Source organism: Vombatus ursinus, unplaced genomic scaffold (genome assembly GCF_900497805.2).
Source record: "Vombatus ursinus unplaced genomic scaffold, bare-nosed wombat genome assembly UNPS02014794.1, whole genome shotgun sequence".
In the NCBI taxonomy this organism is placed as follows: Eukaryota; Metazoa; Chordata; class Mammalia; order Diprotodontia; family Vombatidae; genus Vombatus; species Vombatus ursinus.
Window position 1 is genome coordinate 4,054,178 of NW_020954572.1, and position 21,865 is coordinate 4,076,042.

At 35.2% G+C, this 21,865-nt stretch overlaps 1 protein-coding gene and 1 pseudogene across 1 annotated transcript in view; one reads left to right on the plus strand and one right to left on the minus strand.

The window, feature by feature from the left end:
- Positions 1-4,763: 4,763 nt before the first annotated feature.
- CATSPERB (cation channel sperm associated auxiliary subunit beta) overlaps positions 4,764-21,865 on the plus strand; it is a 238,521-nt gene continuing 221,419 nt past the window's right edge. The window contains exon 1 of the mRNA XM_027870178.1: positions 4,764-4,845. Within this exon, the coding sequence (XP_027725979.1) occupies positions 4,764-4,845 (82 nt within the window). The remainder of the gene's footprint in view (positions 4,846-21,865) is intronic.
- LOC114048945 lies at positions 11,136-11,470 on the minus strand (annotated as a pseudogene).

Below are 21,865 nucleotides of genomic sequence, written 5' to 3' on the forward strand. Positions count from 1 at the left end.
CCCTCTTTCCCCCCTCTGTAAAAGCTTTTCCTTGCTCCTTTTATGGGAGGTAATTTACCACATTCTACCTCCCCCTTTCTGTTTTTCCTAGCACATGCCTCTCTTGATTTTATTTTTAAAAAAAATTTTATATATCATCCCTTCATATTCAACTCACACCTGTGCACTCTGTCTACACATACTTCTATCTGCCCTAATGATGAGAAAGTTCCCATGAGTTACATGTATCATCTTCCAATACAGGAATGCAAATAGTTTAACTTTATTAAGTCCCTTACGATTTCCCTTTCCTGTTTACCTTTTTATGCTTCTTGTCAGTCTTGTATTTGAAAGTAAAATTTTCTATTGAGCTCTAGTCTTTTCATCAAGAATATTTGAAAGTCCTTTATTTCATTGAATGTCCATTTTCCCCCTGAAGGATTATACTCAGTTTTGCTAGGTAGGTGATTCTTGGTTGTAAACATAGCTCTTTTGCCTTCTGGAATATCATATTCCAAGCCCTCTGATCCTTTAATGCAGAAGCTGCTAAATCTTGTGTTATCATGATTGTGGCTCCACCATACTTGAATTATTTCTTTCTGGCTGCTTAGAATATTTTCTACTTGACCTGGGAGCTCTGGAATTTGGCTATAATATTCCTGGCAGTTTTCATTTTGGGATCTCTTTCAGGAGGTGATCAGTGGGTTCTTTCCATTTCTATTTTACCTTCTTGTTCTAAAATATCAGGGTGGTTTTCCTTGATAATTTCTTGAAAGATGATGTCCAGGCTTTTTTTTTTTTAATCATGGCTTTTTTGATCATGATAGTGCAATAATTTTTAAATTATCTCTCCTAGATCCAATTTCCAAGTCAGTTGTTTTTCCAGTGAGATATTTCACATTGTCTTCTATTTTTTCATTCTTTTGATTTTGTTTGATTATTTCTTGATTTCTTATAAAGTCATTAGCTTCCGTTTGCTCCCTTCTAATTTTTAAAGAATTATTTTCTTTAGTGAGATTTTGTACCTCCTTTTCCATTTGTCCAATTCTGTTTTTTAAGGCATTCTTCTCCTCATTGGCTTTGTTGGACTTCTTTTACCATTTGGCCTAGTCCGTTTTTTAAGGTGCTATTTTCTTCAGTATTTTTTTGTGTCTCCTTTAGCAAGCTGATGAGTTGTTTTTCATGATTTTCTTTCATCCCTCTCATTCCTTTTCCCAGTTTTTCCTCTACCTCTCTTACTTGATTATCAAAATCCTTTTTGAGTTTTTCCATGGCCTGAGACCAATTCATATTTTTCTTGGAGGCTTTGGAAGAAGGAGCTTTGACTGCTTTTAGGACTTATTCAAATGCCTCTCTTTTATTGGATTAGGTTGCATTTTGAAGTTCTTTGCTTTTCTGAATATATTCTTTATTTCTCTTTCACAATATCTCATCAGTGTAGAGTAGATTTGTGTTATTTGAATTATATTTCCTTTTTATTTGAAGTCTTTCTCTGGGTCATTTACAGAATTTGTTATTTGTCATTATAATCGTTAAATTTAACCACTATGTGTCTTGCAATTTGAAATACAGATTTTTTTTTTTCTGGAGGCAATCTGTAGATTCTTTTGACTGGTGCTTTTCTTTCTGTATTCATAAATTCTGGGCAATTTTCTTGTATTATTTCTTACACTATGGTGTTCAGGTTTCTGACTTTTCATGTTCTTTGATTTTTAAATTGTGTCTCTGCTGCTTGTCTTTGAGATAAATGACTTTTATTTGAACAGAGATCATATTTTCTTCTAACATTATTTCTTTTTGCTTTTCTTCTTCCTCTCAATTCATTCCAGATTGTCCTCTTCTGCATATTTGCACTTCCAGTGTCATGTTCCCTCTTGCAGAGTCTTGCCACTCGGGAATTAAGTTTTTCTCTTCTGCTAATTATTTCAGCTGTGCAGGCCATAAATTCTGCCATTTGTTCCTTTCTAGCTACTCTCCTGATTCTGAGTTCTCCTTTAACCATATGGTAATATCCTTCTGCAGTTTCATACTCTCTTGGGAATCCATAGGATTACTTTCGTTTCTGTAGATTTCATCTGATATTGCTTCCATCTCCTTTATGTTGCTGTTCAGTCATTTCAGTTGCATCTGACTCTTCATGATTCCATTAGGACTTTCTTGGCAAAGATACTGGAGTGGTTTGTCATTACAGGTGAGGAAACTGAGTCAAATAGGGTTAAGTGACTTGCCTAGGGTCACACAGCTGGTAAGCATCCCAGGACACAATTGAACTCAGGACGGTGTCTTCCTGATTCTGGGCCCAGTGCTTTATTTATTCACTGTGGCACCTAGCTGCCCTTCCTTTGCCTAGCAATATTTATTTAAATAGGTTTGTAAACTATCTTTGTAGCTAACTTCTCATCTAATTTTAAGTATCCTCCTTGTTGATTTGTCTGCTTGTGCTCTCAATTTCTTTTCTTTTTCTTTTTTTTGTTTTTTAGGTGAGGCAATCAGGGTTAAGTGACTTGCCCAGAGTCACACATTATGCTCTCAACTTTTTTATTTTGTTTTTTTTTGCTAGGCAATGGGGTTAAGTGACTTGCCCAGGGCCACACTGCTAGTGAGTATTATGTGTCTGAGGCCGGATTTCAACTCAGGTCCTCCTGACTCCAGGGCCAGTGCTCTATTCACTGCACCACCTAGCTACCCCAGTGCTTTCAATTTTTAACTGAATCTTGTTCTCTTCAAATATTTTGTGTTTTTACTTACTTTTCCATATATTCTCCTGAATTGCTTATTTTCTGATTCTCCCTCTTTTGATGATATGTTTCCCCCTGTGACTGATGCAAAAGATTACATAAGCCTTCTTCCACTTTGGGTAGGGTGTGTTACTTTTTGACCAGGTCCCTGTACCAAGCATCTTCTTGGCGGAATAACTGACTACAAGTAGATTCTTGTACCTTTTCCTTCAGGCCCAATGCATCCACACACTCTCTACTTCTCTAGTTCTTTAGTTTTGTAACTGGGCCCAATCAGTATCTATAGATTTTTACAACATTAGGAGAAGAAGGGATGGGTACTCCGGACAGAATTTCTGCCATGTTGGGGTTCCCTAACCTGCCTCACATAAAGGGAAGGATGGTTTGTCCCCTCCTCTTCATGTGGCTGGGCAGAGCCTTTCTCATTGAAACAGTTTATTGGGAGAAGGACAGGAGTTGAGGGCACCACAGACCCTGGAGTAGGTGGTTAATACATGAGTAAGAGTTAGTTTGTGCACTGTGCTGGGGTTTTGAGACTGGTATAAAAAAAAAAAAGTATTGAGTGAACATGTTATGAGTTAGTATTCTCCATTGTTAATTCATAAGATTGTTAATATTGAGCTGCTTTCTTGACCTATGGATTTAGCTGTATATATTTTTTCTACCTTTGGTGTATAATCCCACCACCCCATTTTTTTCTTCTGGAAATGTCTAATACTTTTTTGTTTGTTGGTCACATGACACAGAAGAGAGTAGTGTTATGAAAATACAGGAAGGAAAGAGTATCCAGTAGGAAGTGGTGGGTCAATAGTGTCATATACTTTGGAAAGGTCAAGAAGGATGGGTATCATACTTTTTGTATACATTTTTCAAGAAAAAATTATTACTTATCACTCAGATAATCAGGTTCTGATCAGCTAACTTATCATAGCCTATTGCCAGGTAGGTTGCTCAGGCCTCATCAGACGGATTCTTTATAAGTAGCTGATTTCGAGGAAATGATACTTTCCACTGGTATTTTGAATGGTGCTTTGCAAAAGACAGTTGGAAGTTCCAACTGTCCCTCCTTGGAATCTTCCTGTTCTTCTCTGTACTAGGGAAAAGTTGACCGACTGTTGACCATGGTGATATAGACAACCCAACTGCTCCACTGTAGAAACTCAGGCTGTGGGGTTTAAGATCTTTCTTGTCCTATGAGGAAGAAAACTGGTCAGATTTAAAAGAGGGTGAAGAAGGTGGCTGTGTACTATAATGGTAAGAAGGACTTGTGGTATGATTATAAATCTCAAGCTATAGTTTGACAATAGTAATAGCTAACATTTATATAGTGCTTACTATATGCTAGGCACTGTGCTTATGTTTCACTTATTTCATTTGATCTTCACAAAAACTCTGGGAGATAGGTGCTATTATTATTCCCATTTTACAGATGAGGTAAGTGAGGCAAACAGAAGTAAAGTGACTTGCCCAGAGTCACATGGCTAATAAGTGTTTGAGGCTGGATTTGAACTTAGGTCTTCCTCACTCCAGTCCCTAGTTGCCTCTATGTAGTTTAATTACAATTTCAAATGGACAAAATAAACTGAAAATGATTCATGAGGCATCAATAGAAGATATTTGAAGAAATTTGAGAGGACTGAGTGAAAAAAATTAATTTAACTGAGCAGTCAGTTCAACTAATATAGTAGATACAGTTATATCTGGATAAGTCTCAGAGCCCCAATGAAACTACAATTAAAATTGTTTATCTCTTCCAAGAGTTACTTAGGTGGAAGGAAATTCTGGGCTAGGATTTTCTTTTTCATGTTTTTTTTTTGTTGTTGTTATTTTATTTTATTTTTTTAGCTCCATTCATTTCAGGGATAGCAAGGAAAACCAAAGTGAATCCAATTTGATCAAGTATTAAAGTGCCTGCTTCAAACATGTATTTTGAGGAACTTAAAACTTAAAAACTCCTTTTGTTAACTGAAGTTTACTTATGTAGCAATAATAGTAGGGATATGATTAGGGCAATTTAGTGAAAATGACTCTTATTTGTTCAAACAGATGGGAAAACCTCTTTTATATGCTGTGATTTTACTATGGATGATGCCTGATTTATCATTAGGAATAACACATAAAAATAAAGGCAAGTTGTACCAATCTCTTATTTAATATATTTTTATATCCTTTTTGAAGGCTCTCATTTTTATCCTTCCTTTACCTTCTCTAATTATACATTTCTTCTCTGTTTCCTTTAATTTCCCCTCCTCTTTTCTACATAGCAATTCTTATTCAGCTGTTTCTGATAACAGAACTACAGTCATTTCTTTTTTGTTCTTATCTGCCTAGTGCCCTTCATTAAAGTCCTATTCTGGTACTTAATTGTGTCTCTGAGATGTTTGCCTTTGCACATTACCTAGTGGATGACAGTAGTACTCATGCTAGTACCAAATCAAAAAGCCGGTAGGTTAAATATGAGGTGAAATTTCTTATAAGGAAACCAATATTAAATTAATTAATAGGAAATGGTAGTATCAAAGTTAATATATTACCTTGGTAAATTCTGGGAAAACTTTTACCCTATCTGCCACTGGAAGTTGATCTGCTATATACATACATATAAATAACCCTTATTATTGTTTCCCTTTTTATTTTCTCTCTATAAATTTTTTGTGTACCAAGCCTTTCAGTGTCATGTAATCAAAATTATCTATTTTATCTTTTGTAATTACTTCTATCCCTTGTTTGGTTAAACTACATCTCCTGTCTATAGCTGTGAAAAGTTTATAATTTCTAATTTTTTAATGATAGGATTAAGGTCACATCTCCATTTAGAATGTATTTTGGAATATGGTGTAAGGTTTTATCTAAGCCTATTTTTTAACAGTGTTTTTATTTATTTATTTTTGCTTTAAATTGTATTTTATTTTTTCCCACAATTACAAATCAAGAAAATGTTTAGCATTCATTTTTACTAGATTTTGAGTTCCAAATTTTTCTCCTTCCCTTTCCTCTTTTGAGAACAGTAGGCAATTTGATATAGTTTATACACATGCTATCATGTAAAACATATTTCCATATTCATCACAGTTGTGGAAGAAAAAACAGATCAGAAGTAAAATCAAAAACACAAGAAAGAATAAAGTAAGTGAAAAAAATATGCTTCGCTCTTCATTCAGAGGCTATCAGTTCTTTATCTGGATATGGATAGCATTTTCCTTTATGAGTTCTTTGTACTTGTCTTGGACCATTGTGTTGCTGAGAAAAGCTGAGTCATTCATAGTTGATCATCACGTGATGTTGCTGATACTGTGTCTAGTGTTTTCCTGGTTCTGCTCATTTCACTTTGCATCAGTTTGTACAAGTCTTTCCAGGTTTTCCTTTACTCTGTGTGTGTCTCTCTGCTTCAAGTTTGTTTCTTGTAATCAGCCTATTGTAGAATAATGATTTTTGATCCACTCTGCTGTCCACTTCCATTTTATGAGATAGTTCACCTCATTCACAGCTATGATTACTACCTGTGTATTTCCTTCCAACCTATTCTTCCTCCTGTTTGTCATCTCTCTCCTTTCATCCTTGACCACATCAAAAATTTTTTGATTCTGTTTACTCCCTCCCTTGATCTGCCCTCCCTTCTGTCAGTCTCCATCCCCACTTCCTTTATTTAATTTTCTCCCCTCCTACTTCCCTGTCGGGTAAGACAGATTTCTATATTCATCTGATTGTGTATATTATTCCTTCTTTGAGCCAATACTGATGAAAGTAAGGTTCAAGTAATGGCCATCACCTCTCCCCATCTTCCCTTCCATTGTAATGGGTCTTTCTTGCCTCTTCATGTGAGATAATTTACCCCATTCTTCTTCCTTCTGCAGCCATTTTACTCCTCTTTCTCATTCCTTACTTTTTTTATGTCATTCCCTCAAATGCACCTCAAATTCCGATACACTGTGTTTATTCCTTCTATCTGTACTGTTAGTGATACAATTTTTAAGAGTTACAAGTATCATCTTCCCATGCAGGGATATAAACAGTTTAGCTCTATTGAATCCTTTATGTTTTCTTTTCTCTTTTTACACTTCTCTTGAGTCTTGATATTGGAGGTCAAATTTTTGGTTTAGTTCTGGTCTTCTTCTTATGAAGGCTTGAAATCCTTCGATTTCATTGAATGACATTTCCCCCCCCCCCCCATTAATTGCTTAATTTTGCTGAGTATGTGATTCTTGGTTGTAGTCCTAGCTCCTTTGCCCTCCAGAATGTCATGTTCTATGACCTCTGATCCTTTAATGATGCAGCTGCCAATTCCTGTGTGATCCTGATTGTGACTCTCTGATATTTCAGTTGTTTTTTTCTAGCCACTTGTAGTATTTTTTTCCTTGACATGATAGTTCTGAAATTTGACTATAATATTCCTTAGGGTATTTATTTTGGGATTTCTTTCCTGAGGTGATCAATGGATTCTTTCAATGCCTATTTTGCCCTCTGGTTCCAGGACATCAGGGCAGTTTTTCTTGATAATTTCTTCTTTTTTTTCTTTTGCGAGGTAATTGGGGTTAAGTGACTTGCCCAGGGTCACACAGCTAGTAAGTGTCAAATGTCTGGTCTGAGACTGGATTTGAACTCAGGTCTTCCTGACTCCAGGGCCATTGCTCTATCCACTTCACCACCTACCTGCCCCTCATATAAGAGAGGTAGAAGAAAAGTGGGGGAAAGAAATGAGAGTGATGCAAGAGAATTATGAAAAATGCCTCAATAGCTTGGAAAATTGCTTAAGAAGTAGAATTGGCCAAATGGAAAAGGCCATACAAAAATCCACTTAAGAAAACAACTCCTTAAAGAATAAAATTGGCCCCCATTTTTCTTCTACTTCTCTTATATGATTTTTAAGCTCCTTTTGAGCTCTTCTTTGAGTTCTTTCTATCTATGAGTTTGAGATGACTTCCTGTTTTTCTTTGGTGTTTTGCCCATAGGTGTTTGGACATTGTTGTCCTCTTCTGAGTTTGTGTCTTGGTCGTCCTGTCACCACAATAACTTTCTATGATCAGATTATTTTTTGTTACTTTCTGCTCATTCCTCTCCCCCTTTTTTGGCCTTCTTCTTTTCTTTTAAGTTTGATCTCTGCTCCTGGGGTAGAAGGGGCACTGTCTCAGGCTTCTTGTGCTAGTGGATGCAGGCCCTGGCTATTTACCTGGTGCTGTACTGATGTTGCCCTGAGGCCCATGGGAGACCCTCAAGTCTGGTGCTGTACTGCAGGGGTGGGGTGAGGATAGACTGGTGCTTCTGGAGGCTATAGGTGTCTGGCTGTTTACCTGGTGCTGAGTTGGGATCCTAGTGGTAGTGTCTGATGTGTACTGATGCCTGCTGAGGTTTTTCTGCATTTTTCCTGGTGCTACACTGAAGCATGTGGAGGTCTGGCCCCTGGAGGATGCCTGTTTGTCCTGGACTGGCTGAAGCACATGGAGGTTCTGCTGCTGGAGGATATCTGCTTGCCTGGAGCCATGCCAAAGCATGTGGATGGCCAGTTGCTGTAAGACTCCTGCTTGGGGCAACACTGAACTGCTCAAAGGTCTGGCTACCACAGGGCACCTGCCTCCTAGTACTGTACTGAAACGTGTGGTGGTTCTTGGAGTTGGAGTCTACTGGATCCCCTGGCTATGCTAAGGCACACAGCTGTCCCATGGTTAGCATTTGCCTGCTCCACTGCACTGGGGCTCAGGATTTCCCAGTGGTTTGCTGAGATAGGGTTTGCTGGGACATTTCCTATCCTAGAATGTGCTTTTACCCAAGTGAAATGGACATTTCTTACTGATCCTCCAAGTCCCCCAGGCTAAAAGACTTCTCTACACCATCTTTCTGCTGGCTCTGCTGTTCCAGGATCTGTTCTGGGGCAGTTTTATGGTTGGTTGCTTGGAGGTGCATATGGGAGAGTTACAGCAACTTGCTGCTTACTCTGTCATCTTGGTTCCCAGAAACTCTAAGCTTAATTTTTGCCAAACTGCTTGCCAGTTTTTCCAGCAGTTTTTTAAAATCAAATGAGTATTTTTTCTAAGTAATTTGTGTTTTTTGTTTTATCAGTCACTGAGTAATCAAGTTCCATTGTTTCTGATTCTCTGTTGTCTAGACTTTTCAAAGATCCAGTACTAGATGGTTTTGGTGCCTGTTGCTATAATATAGTTTGAGGTCTGGAAGTGCTATTCTGCTTTTCTTTCTTACATTATTTTTATTATTTACTTTGATATTGTAGATCTTTTGCTTTTCCAAATGAATTTTGTTAACTGTTTTAATGAATTCTGCACAAGGGTATAGCATTAAAAGTGTAAATTAATTTTGATAGTCTTACAATTTTGGTTATAATGACATAGTCCAACTGTGAGCACTGAAAATTCTCTGGTTACTTGTTCTTTATTTCCTTAAGGAGTACTTTGTAGTTGAATCCACATAAGCATTTTATATGCTTTGGTAGATTGATTCCCTCTGACCCCTAATTTTTATCCATTTTGTAGTTACTTGGAATGACATTTTGCCCTCTATTATTGCCTCATGGATTTAAAAATTATTATTTGGAAATAATGTTGATTTTTCAGGGTTTATTTTGTAGCCTGAAAGTTTTTCTGAAGCTATTATCTCAGTACTTTTGCTGATTTCCTAGGGTTTTCTAAGCAAACCATTATGTTATCAGCAAATAGCAATAGTTTTTCCTCCTCTTTATTTTTAAGCCTTTTAAATTTCTTTCTCTTGCCTTATTAATAATACTTCCAGAGCTAGATCAAATAATAGTGGGTAGAGTATGTATCCTTGCTTTATATCATTAGTTTTTTTTAAATTTAAAGCTTCTAGTGTATTTTCATTGTTTATAATGTTTGCTTTTGTTTTTAGATACAAACTTTTTATGATATTAAGAAAGGTTCCTCTATGCCAGTACATTATAGAATATTATTTACTAAGCATCAGTGAGTGCTATACTTTGACAAAAGCCTTTTCTGCATCTACTGAAATAAACATGTGATTTAGTATGTTTTTGTTTTTAATATGATTAATTACATTGATTGTTTTCCCAATGTTGAGCAGTCCTTGTATCCCTGACATAGTTCCAACTAGCTCACAATGAATGATGTCTTGGATGAATTCTGTAGCTGATTTGACAGCTGATTTTCTTTAAAACCTTGAATTGCTATTCATTAATGATAATTGATCAATAGTTCTTCTATGCTTTATTCATTTCTTGGTTTGGGCAAGATATTTGTCTCATATTTGTTATTATATTTGACTCATAAAAGGAGTTTGGGAGGGTGCATTCTTTCTCAATTTTAGAGAATAATTTGTGAATTATTGGTACTAATTATTCTTTAAAAGTTTGAATTTTCCTGTGAATCCATCAACATCAGGAATTTTTTTTTTAATCTACAGCAGCTCTTTTACAACTAATTCAATTTTATCCTTCTGAGATTGGATAATTTAAAATCTCTTTTTGGTCTTCCATTAGCTCAGGTATTTTATATTTTTGAAGATATTCTTTTATTTGTTTTGTGTTTTCTGTTTTGTTCGCATATAACTGTAAATAGTAGGTTTTGATAATTCTTTTTATTTGTTGGGATTTCAACTTGTTTGCTACTTTGTTGATTTTCTTTTCTGCCCTCTTTAATGAGATTGATTAAAGGTTTATCAATTTATTTTCTTATTAAGGAACCTGTTTTTAGTCATATATATGTGTATATATATATATGTATTACACACATGTATTTTTTGTTTTTTACCTTATGTATTTCTCCTCTAATTTTTAGTATTTCCTGTTTTTGTATAATCTAGGTCTGTTTACTTAAATCATGCATGAGCAAAATGCATATTCAGTTAATTCTCCTTTTCTATTTTGTTTTTCTATCACATTTATATAGTGTAATCTGTTCATCCATTCTCTAATTGATGAATATCCCTTCATTTTCCAATTCTTTGCCATAACAAAAAGAACTACAATAAATATTTTTGTACATACATGTTGGACCTTTTCCTTTTCCTTTTAAGTCTATGGAGCTTAGACCTAGTAGTAGTATTGTTTGGTCAAAGAGCATGCACAGTTTTATAACTTTTGGGATATGGTTTCAAATTGCTGTCTAGAATGGTTGGACTAGTTCATAACTCTACTAAGAGTGCATCAGTCCCAGCATTTATTGTTTTCCTTTTCTGTCAGCATAGCCAGTCTGATGTGTGAGGTGATAGTTGAGAGTTGTTTTAATTTGCATTTTTCTAGTTATTAGTAATTTAGAACATTTTTTCATGTGTTTATTGCTAGCTTTGATTGCATTTTCTTCTGAAAACCACGTGTTCTTATGCCTTGACCGGTTATTAATTTGGAAATGGCTATTATTCCTTTTTTTTTTAAGGTAGAACAACCATTTTATTTTCCTCTGATCGGTTCAGCAATGTTGATGGGCAGATAGCACTTTACATGGGCTTTGGAGGGGGCCTGGGGGCAGTACCAGGAGGTCTGAAGCGGGGTGGGGGTGTCTGTTCCTTTCGTGCCTCACGGGACCGATTCCTCACTACCTTGCTGGAGATCGTGCAGCTCACGCAGTAATGTAGTTTCACATAGTTTGGGCAGCACATAGGAGTCGAAGACAACGGCCTCAGAGATGTCCCTGACGGCCGCGGCTTGCACGATGTTGCGGATGACGAGCCTTGTCCTTGGGCACGCAGCGGGTGCAGTTGGTGCAGGGGATGGGCTGCACATGGCTACGGCCCTTGTTTGCCCGCCCGTTGTTCTTCCTCTTCCTGGTCATCTTGGAAAATGGGAACCAAAAAAAAAAGTGACTTTTTTTTTTATGTGTAACTCAGTTCCCTATATGTTTGAGAAATGAGACCTGTATCAGAAACTTGCTGAAAATATTTTCCCCACTTTCTTACTTTTCTTCCAATTTTGCCTGCAGTAATTTTGTTTGTGCAAAAACTTGGATTTTATGTAACCAGAATTATCCTTTTAAACTCATGTGAACCTCTCTGTCTTTTGTCTGGTCATGAATTCTTCTCCTATCCATACATCCGACAGGTAATTTCTTCCATGTTTCCCAAGTTTGTCTATTATATGACACTTTATGTCTAAATTTGGTACCTATTTTGAGCTTATCTTGGCATACAGTATGAGATGTTGGTCTATTCCTTACAACTTTCCAGTTTTTCTGGTAGTTATTGTCAAATAGTGAGATCTTGTCCCAATAGCTAAGTTTATCAAACACCAATTTACTGTGCTAATTTGCTTCTGTATATTGTGTACCTGGTAGGTTTCATTGATCAACCACTCTTATTTCTTATCCAGTAGTAAACTGTTTTGATGATTACAGCTTTGTAATATAGTTTGAGATTCAGTACTGCTAGAGCCTCTCTCCTTCATATTCTCTCCTACCCCCTCTTCCACCTTTCCTCCCATTGACCTTTTGTTCTTGCAGTTACATTTTGTTATTATTATTATTTTTTAGCTCTATAAAATAAATCTTTGGTACTGTGATTAGTATGGCACTGAATAAGTCAATTAGGTAGTATCATTTTTTAGGGTAACTAGGAGGTGCAGTGAATAGAGTACAACTCCTGGAATCAGGAAAAGTCATCTTCCTGAGTTGAAATGTGGCCACAGACACTAGCTGTGTGACTCTGTACAAGTCACTTAACCTTCTTTGCCTCAGTTCCTCATCTGTAAAATGAGCTGGAGAAGGAAATGGCAAACTAATCCAGTATCTTTGCCAAAAAAAACCCAAATGGGGTCATACAGAGGTGGACACGACTGAAATGACTGAATAACAGCAAATTGTCTTTTTATTATATTGTTTTAACTTATTAATGAGCAACTAATATTTCTCCATTTATTTAGATGTCTTTATTTGTGTGAAGAATGTTTTATAATTGTGTCCATTTAGTTCCTCTGTGTGTGTTGGAAGGTACATTCCCAAGTATTTTATATTGTATTTGGTTATTTTAAGTGTTATTTCACTTTAATTTATCTCTTCTTGCTGAGTTTTGTTTCTACATATTATGTAGAAATGTGAATGATTTATTTGGGTTTATTTTATATCCTGCAACTTTGCTAAAGTTGTTAATTGTTTTGACTTTTTTTTTAGTTAACTCTCTAGGGCTCTCTAAAATGTACTATTGTATTATCTACAAAATGATGGTTTTGTTTCTTAATTGCCTAAGCTTATTCCTTAAATTTCTTTTTCTTATATTATTGTTAGAGTTAACATTTCTAGTACAATATTGAAAGTAATAGTGATAATGGACTTCTCTCTTTTATTGCTGATCTTATTGGAAAGGGTTCTAGTTTATCCTCATTATGGAAAATGCTTGCTTTTCATTTTAGCTGGATACTACTTATGATTTTAAGAAAAGCTCCATTCCTATCCTTCCTAGTGTTTTTAAATCGGACTGGGTGTTCTATTTTGTCAAAAGTCTTTTCTGTATCCATTGAAAATTCATATGATTTAATTTTTTAATTGTTGACATGATCAATTATGCTTATAGTTTTTCTAATATTGAATCAGCTATGTATTATAAGTATAAATCCAGTCCAGTCATAGTGTCTGATCTTTGTGATATATTGTTGTCAACCCCTAGCTAGTATTTTATTTAAAAGTTTTACATCAATATTTATTAGGGAAATTCACTGATAGTTTTCTTTCTCTTTTTTTAATCTTCCTGGTTTGGGTATAACAGTCATATTTATGTTATAGAAGGAATTTGATAGGACTCCATCTTGTTCTTTAAATTGTTTGGTAGAATTAGCTTTTAAATCCACCTGGACATGGATTTCTTTTTTTCCTTTGAGAGCTGATTTATGGCATGTTCAATTTGGTTTTCTAAGATAAGGTTATTTAAGTTTTAATATTTTCTCTTCTGTTAACCTGGGCAATTAACATTTTTGTAAATGTTTATCCGTTTCAGTGAGATTGTCAGTTTATTGGCATGTAGTTGGGCAAAATAGCTAATAATTGCTTTAATTTTATCTTCATTGGTGCTACATTCATCCTTTTTATTTTTGGTATGAGTAATGGTTTTCTCCTTTCTTTTTTAAAATTTAAATCAAATTAACTAATGGTTTACCTGTTTTATTATTTCTCATAAAACTAGTTCCTATTTTTATTTATAAATTCATTTTTTAAAAATTTCAATTTTATTGATCTTAGCATTGGTTTTCAAGACTTAGTGTTTAATTGGGAATTTTTAATTTTTTGGGTTTTTTTTTAGTTTTTTAGTAGTATCCTCAATTCAGTGCACATTCTGCTCTTTCTTTCTTTTATTGGTGTAAGTATTTAGAGATCCCTAAGTAATGCTTTGGCTGCATCCCACAAATTTTGATAGGTTATCTTATTGTTGTCATTACCTTTAATAAAATTAATGATTTTTCCCTGTGATTTTTTTCTTTGACCCACTCATTCCTTAAGATTAGGTTATTTAGTTTCTGATTAATTTTTAATTTATACTTTAAAAGTCTTATATTTAATCTAATTTTCATTGCATTATGGTCAGGAAAAGATATGTTAAATATTTCAGTTTTTCTGCATTTGCTTGTGAAGCTTTTATGTCCCAATACATGGTCAAATTTTGTGAACGTTCTGTACTCACTTATATTCCCATTCAACATTCTCCAGAGAGCTATAAAAATATAACTTTTCTAAAATTATATTCATCTCCTTAACTTCTTTTTTTGTTTATTTTATGGTTAGATTTATCTAGTTCTGAAAGGGATAAATTAAAACCCCCACTAGTATAATTTTACTTCTATTTCCATCTATAATTCGTTTTACTTTTCCTTCAGGAATTTGAATGTGGTGCCATTTGGGGCATATATATTATTTATTGAAATTAATTCATTTTCTATGGTACTTTTAGCAAAATGTAGTTTCCCTGGTTCTCTTTTAATTAGGATTGTTTTTGCTTTTGCTTTTCCTGAGATCATGATTTCTACCCTTGCCTTTGTAAAAAATTTGTACTTCAGCTGAAGCATAACAAATTCTGATCCAGCCCTATATTTTAACTTTTTGTGTATCATTCTTCAAGTGTGTTCCTTGTAAATGACATATTATTAAATTCTGTGGAATTGGAAATGGAATCCATTTCCACTTTATGGATAAGTCCATACTATTACTATTCACCATTCTGATCATTAATTGTATATTTGCCTCAATCCTATTATCTTATATTTATCCTTTTTTTTTAAACCTATCCCCTCCTCAAGGGTCTGTTTTGCTTCTGACCACTACCTCTCTTTATTTATTCTCCCTCTTTCTCCCCCTTCCTCTTTCTTTTAACCTCTTTCCCTCCTGTTTCCCTGTTGGGTAAGATGAATTTCTCTACCCAGCTATTTGTGTATATTCTTTGTTACATGGACCGGTTCAGATGAGAGCGAGGTTCAAGAGTTGTCTACTCCTCTTGCATTTTCCCTTCCAGTGTATAAACTCTTACTTTTACATCTCATTTATGTGAGATAATTTTCTCCATTCTTCCTCTCTCTTCCTTGTTCTTCCAGTGACTTCCCTCTCTTACCCTTCTATTCTTCTTTTGAGATCATCCCAATATAATAGACTCATACCCATGCCTTCTGTCTCAGTAGAGTCATTCTAACTGCCCTAGTGATTATAAAGTTCTCAGAGATTATATGTTATATTATTATATGAATATAAACAGTTTAACATTAAGTCTCTTTTAATTTCTCACTCATGTTTACTTTTTATGCTTCTTTTGAGTCTTGTGTTTAAATATAATATTTTCTAGTCAGCCCTCATCTTTTTATCAGGAATGCTTGAAAATCCCCTATTTCACTAGATATCCATTATTTCACCTATAGGATTATACTCAGTTCACTGGGTAGCTTTTTCTTGGTTGTAATCTTGTCTCCTTTGATTTCTGGAATATTATATTCTAAGCCTCCACTTCTTTGTATTGGTAGCTGCTAAATCTTGTATGAGCCTGACTGTGGGTCCTAGTATTTGAATTGTTTCTTTCTGGTTACCTACAATATTTTCTTCTTGACTTAGGAGCTCTGGATTTTGGATATAGTATTCCTGAAAATTTTCATTTTGGAATTTCTTTCAGGAGGTGATGGATGGATTTTTTTTTCAATTTCTGCTTTGCCCTCTGTTTGCTTTTACAATTTTTTGAAATATAATATCTAATCTTTTTTGTCCATGACTTTTAGATAGTCCAATAATTCTTAAATTATTTCCAAAGTGTTTTCCAGGTTAGTCATTTTCTATGAGATATTTCATATTTTCTTCCATCTTTTGACTTTGTTTTATTGCTTTTTGGTTAGTTTTTAAAGAGTTATTTTCTTCAGTGGGTTTTTGTGCCTCTTTTCCCAAGCTGCTAATTATCTTTTCATAATTTTCTTTCATAGCTCTCATTTCTTTAACCAATTTTCCCTCAACCACTCTTGATTTTTAAAATATATATTTTTTTGCTCTTTATCTCTTTCTTTAGCTCTTTTAGTTGTCTTTGTTGGGTTTGTGTGTAATCTGTATTTTTCTTTTATGGTTTGCTTTTAGATAGGTTCAAGTCTTTATCTTCTTCTGAGTTTGTGTTCGAAGCTTCCCTGTCACCAAAGTAACTTTTTGTGGTCAGGATCTTTTTTTGTTGTTGTTGTTGTTGTTTGTTTGTTTGCTTATTTTTCCAACCTACTTCTTGACTTTGGATTTTATGTTAGTGTGGGCTCTGTTCACCTATGGGATACTATATGACTGGCTTGAGTTTCTGTCTTTTTTGTCCATCTGCTGCTTTCACAGCTCAGTCTGGGAACTGTACATTTTTGGTGCTTCCATCATGGTGTAATCAAGGGAGAGGTCTGTCTACTGCCCTCTTGGTCTGTTCTTTATTCCTTTCACAGGTAGGACCCCTGCTCCCTCACTAGTGATTTTGACCACTCTTCTCTGCCCTGGAACTATGACCTAGAACTGTGTAATGTGTGACAGAGCTTCTAGGTGGCACCTATTCTTGCTCCCAGTGCTAGGACAGTGGTTCCCTTGCATTTCTTTCTGCTCAGGTGTTCAGTCTCCTCACTGACCCTGCCTCCTAGGCTGCTCCTTACCATTGCTACTGCTGCTGTCAGTCTGATGTCACTTCTCTCCTTTCCTCTCTTCTCCCCTTCTCTCCACTCCTCTCTTTTCCTCTTGTCTCCTTTCCTCTCTCCACATAGGATATCATACCCTTACCTAAGGGTGCTCTGCCCAAAGGAGTGTAAATTTTATCACTGAAATCACAATATTGGGATTTCTGGGCTAGATTTCTTTCTTAGAAATTTGGCTTAAACCCAAATCACTTTAGCTCTCATTGATTGGCCAACAATAGGTCCCAGCCAAGCCCACAGAGTCTTTGTTTGGGCCCTGAGTGTTCAAAGTGAATGTAAATAGCAATTATTTATGTTTTGACCAGAAAACCTGAGGGTCTTCTCTTCCCAGATTGATAATGTTTTTCTTGACTAGATAAAAGAGGCCATTCTTTGCCTCATTTCTTACCTATCCTTAATCACTGAAAGGGCATTGCCTCAGTCAAACTGAGACCTGGGAAAGCTGTTAGCTTAAAAAGGTCATGATCTCTCGCTGCATCCAGGGCCATCTCCAGTTATCCTGATCTATATCTTGCCATTGGTCCCAGATGGCTCTAAAAGAGAAGGTGAGGTTGGTCATTTTGCACAGCTCTCCCTCACTTAAATCCAATTCACATACAAGTCATAGCACAACCTTCCTGATGATCCTTTTCAAGAATGAAGAACAAACAACAACAATGATGTCACTTTTACTGCTATACTGTGCTTCTGGCCAGTCCCCTTCAAGAGTCTGCAAACCTCTCTATCTTCCTATGCTATCCTGGGTTGTAAACACCACTAGCACTTTTTCTTGGCTTTCTTCCTCAGAATTTGGTTTGATACATTTTCTAGATTGTTTTGGAAAAAGTTTTGGGTGAGCTGTGGCAAAATTTATATCTCTCTGCCTCTGTAAGAACTCTTAAGACCCTCACACTTTGGTGTCTGCTGTTATGGAATCTTCTTTTGCTTTTTTTCTGATAGCATGATTGTAACTCCTAATTTTGGCTTCTCCTGATGCATAATCAATTTTTTTCAATCTCTCATTTTTGTTCTGTGTATATCTTTTTTTGGGGGTGGGGTGGGGTATGTGTCTTATAACCAACAGATTTTGCTGAGTTGTGTTTTCTTATCTATTTGTGACCCTTTTGTGTTTGATTAGATTTTTTAATACATTCACCTTCAAAGTTTATAGAGTTGTTTATATTTTCTTTCCTTGTCTCTAATATTTTTTCTGAATTAGTATTGTTCCCCTGCTATAGAGACATTACTTTGTCACTTCATTTATTTTAGTTTAAATCTTCTTAAAGGCAGCCCTATTCTTACAAACTCTCTTCCCTTCAATATTTCCTTATCTTTTCAGTAATTATTTCTTCAAAAATGCTCATTGCTATTAAAATTTTTCCAGATTCATTCTCATTTTTTTCTTTTTTGAAAATATTGTTTTTAAACATTCTTTTCCTTTTAAATTTTGAGTTTTACATTTTCTCCCTTCCACTCTTCCCTCCCACTGGGAAGGAAAACAAAATGATATCAATTATACATGTGAAATCATGCAAAACATATTTCCGTATTAGCTATATCACAAAAAAAAAACCAAATGAAAAAGGTGAGAAAATTATATTTCAATTTACACTTAGAGTTCATTAGTTCTCTCTCTGGAAAAGGATAGTATTTTGTCATCATGAGTCTTTTGGGATTATCTTGGATCATTTTATTGATCAGAGTAGCCAAGTCTTTCATAATTGATCATCATCACAACATTGCCGTTATTGTGCACTATGATCTCTTGGTTCTTCTCACTTTACTTTGCACCAGTTCAAATAGGACTTGCCATGTGTTTTTCTGAAACCATTCCTCTTGTCATTTCTTATAGCACAATAGTCCTCCATTAAAATTATATGCCACAACTTGTTTATCCATTTCCCAATTGATGAGCATTGCCTCAATTTCCAGTTCTTTGCCACCACAAAAAGTTGTACATATATAGTTATCCCTTCCACATCATGACTTTTCCCATTATGGTTTTGCTTTATCATGGATCAGCATAAGAAACTAAATGGGAATTTTTCTGACAGTTTTGTGGAAGCCAATGATGACATGTGAAGGCTAGCAGACAACACAGAGCCTACGACCAAATACTTAACCCAAATTTGGGTACTGTAAACACCCCATAAAAGAAGAACAAAAAAATTCAAACTTCTCTGATATGAAGGGAGGACCAAAATTTTTTATGGGGATTTTCCAAACTGTGGAGGGTGCTGCACTCTTAACTCTAGCAATGTGGAATGGATAACCATGGGTCCTTTTCCTTTGATGTCTTTGGGGATACAGACCCAGTAGTGGTATTGCTGGGTCAAAAGGAATGCACAGTTTTATAGCCCTTTGGGCATAATTCCAAATTATTCTCCAGAATGGTTGGACCAGTACACAACTCAACAAATAGTTTAAATAGTGTCCCTGTTTTCCCTCATCCCCTCTAGCATTTGTCATTTCTGATAGGTGTGAGGTGACACCTCAGAGTTGTTTTAATTTGCCTTTCTCTAATCAATAGCAATTTAGAGCATTTTTTTCATATGACTACAGATAGCTTTAATTTATTTTTCTGAAAATTACCTGTTAGTATCCGTAGACAATTTATTAATGGCTCATATTTTATAAATTTGACTCAGTTCTATACTCAGTATATATTTGAGAAATGAAATCTTTATCAGAGAGACTTGCTGTAAATTTTTTTTTATCTTCATCATCTGTGGTTCCTTTTAGCAAGATGTAGTTTTCCTGATTATCTCTTTTAATTAGGTCTATTTTAGCTTTTGCTTTTTCTGAGATCTTTATTGCTACCCCTGCCCTTTTCTTTTGCTTTTACTACAGCTGAAGCATATTAGATTTTGCTCCAGTTCTTTATTTTATCTTTGTGTGTCTTTGTACTTCAAATAAATGACATTTCATTGGATTCTAGTTTTAATACATTCTGCTACCTGCCTCCATTTTATGGGTGAGTTCTTCCCATTCAACATTCATGATTATAACTACTGTGTATTTCCCTCTACCCCATTTTCTTTTGTTTTTCCTCCTCTCTTTTTATCTTGTCCCTCCTCAAAAGTCTTTTTTTTTTTGCTTCTGACCATTGCCTCCTTGAATTTACTCTCACTTTTATAATCCATACCTCTCCTATAACATCCCTTTATCTCCTTCCCCTTCTGTTTCCCTATTGGGAAAGATAGATTTCTATACCAAACCAAGTATGTGTATATATATATGTAATTTCCTCTTTCAATCAATTCTGATAAAAGAGAGGTTCAAACTTTGCCTGCCTCTCATTTCCCCCACCAGTGTAAAAGCTCTTCCTTGTGTGCCTCTTTTATGTGGGACAATTTCCCCATTCTAACTCTTCCTTCTTCCTTCTCCCAGTGCATTCCCCTTTCTCACCTCTTCATTTTTTTCTTTTTGGAAATTGTGTGAGATAGATGAAGTTTCCTCAGTACTAAAACTCATAAATCCCCTTTGTACCCCCAAAGCAGTAAAACTTGATGAATCTGTAAACATTAACCTGTGCTCTAATTCCTCTAGCAAGGTAAAAATTACAAAAGACTGCCAGGGGCTTCTTGCTTATCTGTCTATAGGCAGGACTTCTAAATGGTTATCAAAAGTTCTCCTGATTCTATGTCTTTAGGCAAATATTTCCAAATAATGGTCTTAGAAAGCTGAGTTTAGATTGTGTACCCTGAAACCCAGCCAATGGGAAGAAGGGGTCAGAAATGGGTAGGAGGTATCACATTAGGGTTATAAAACTTTACTTCTCACAGCCAGCAGGGGCACTCCTTGGCTGTCACTGCTCGAGCGACGAGGGCTGTGCTCTTTCTCATGAGAAAGAATAAAACCTTTTCTGATCTCTGACTCAGCCTCCGAACTTTTAATTCTAGTGTGGCCGCTGTCCCACACAGAAATCATGCCAACATAATCAACTAACACTCATGCTCTCTGTCTATGTAGGCTCCTTTTAACTGCCTTAAATAATGATAAAATTCTTAGTAATTACATGTATCCTTAAGTCCTTTACGTGCTCTTTCATGTTTATCTTTTAAACTTCTCTTGAGTCATGTATTTGAATGTAAAATTTTCTATTCAGCTTTGGTCTTTTCATCAAGAATGCTTGAAAATCATTTCAAATGAAATTTATTTCATTAAATAACTGATTTTCCCTCTTGAAAGATTATACTCAGTTTTGATGGGTAGGTTGTTCTTGGTTGTGATCCTAGTGCCTTTGCCTTCCTGAATATCATATTCCAAGCCCTCTACTCCTTTTAATGTGGAAGCTGTTAATTCTTGTAGATGAATTTTTTTGCTGAGGCTGCCTGATTTTACTTTATGGGGGCCTCATTGATAAAGTGTGTCCAGCCAAATATTAATAATTGTCAGTTACAATGGCATGTAAATTAACTGGAACAAAGTAAAAACAATTAATTATATTCACTTGACTAAGTGACTTTTTACATCTTTAAAAAAGTTTAACATACAATATATACTTTTGCTATGATCACTTGCTTTACATAATTTGGCTTTGAGTTCACAAGATTTTGGTACATATTTTTTAATTCTCAACATGAAACCATATATCATATGTAATATTAGCAGTATATTTTTCCAAGTTTAGCCTTGATTATAGCCCATATTTTTTTCAATAAGGTTTAGATCAGCCCATTCAAGCAGATCTACCTCTAACTCTTTAATAAGTTTTCCTCATATTTCTATGGGACATGGTAAAAGGTCATATTGTAGTGTTCTCTCTTTATTTGTGAATTTCTATGAAGTCCAGAACAATATTACTTCTCACAGTATCAATGCATTTATCAGAGCTGATCATTGTGTCAATGAGGATAAGACTTCTGGGCTCATTGAAAGCAAAAAACTCTCCCAAACATAATAGTTTAATGAAGCTATGTGGATCTTAAAGTTTTGCCTGAACTTTTGATGATGGTTTTCATATAGCTTTGGATGAAAAAGTGACTTTCAACAATAACAATGACTTTTTTTTCAGTCTTAAGTACTGTAGGCTTTGTATTATCTAATTCATCACAGGTATTATTTCTTCATAGGACAATTAGATTAA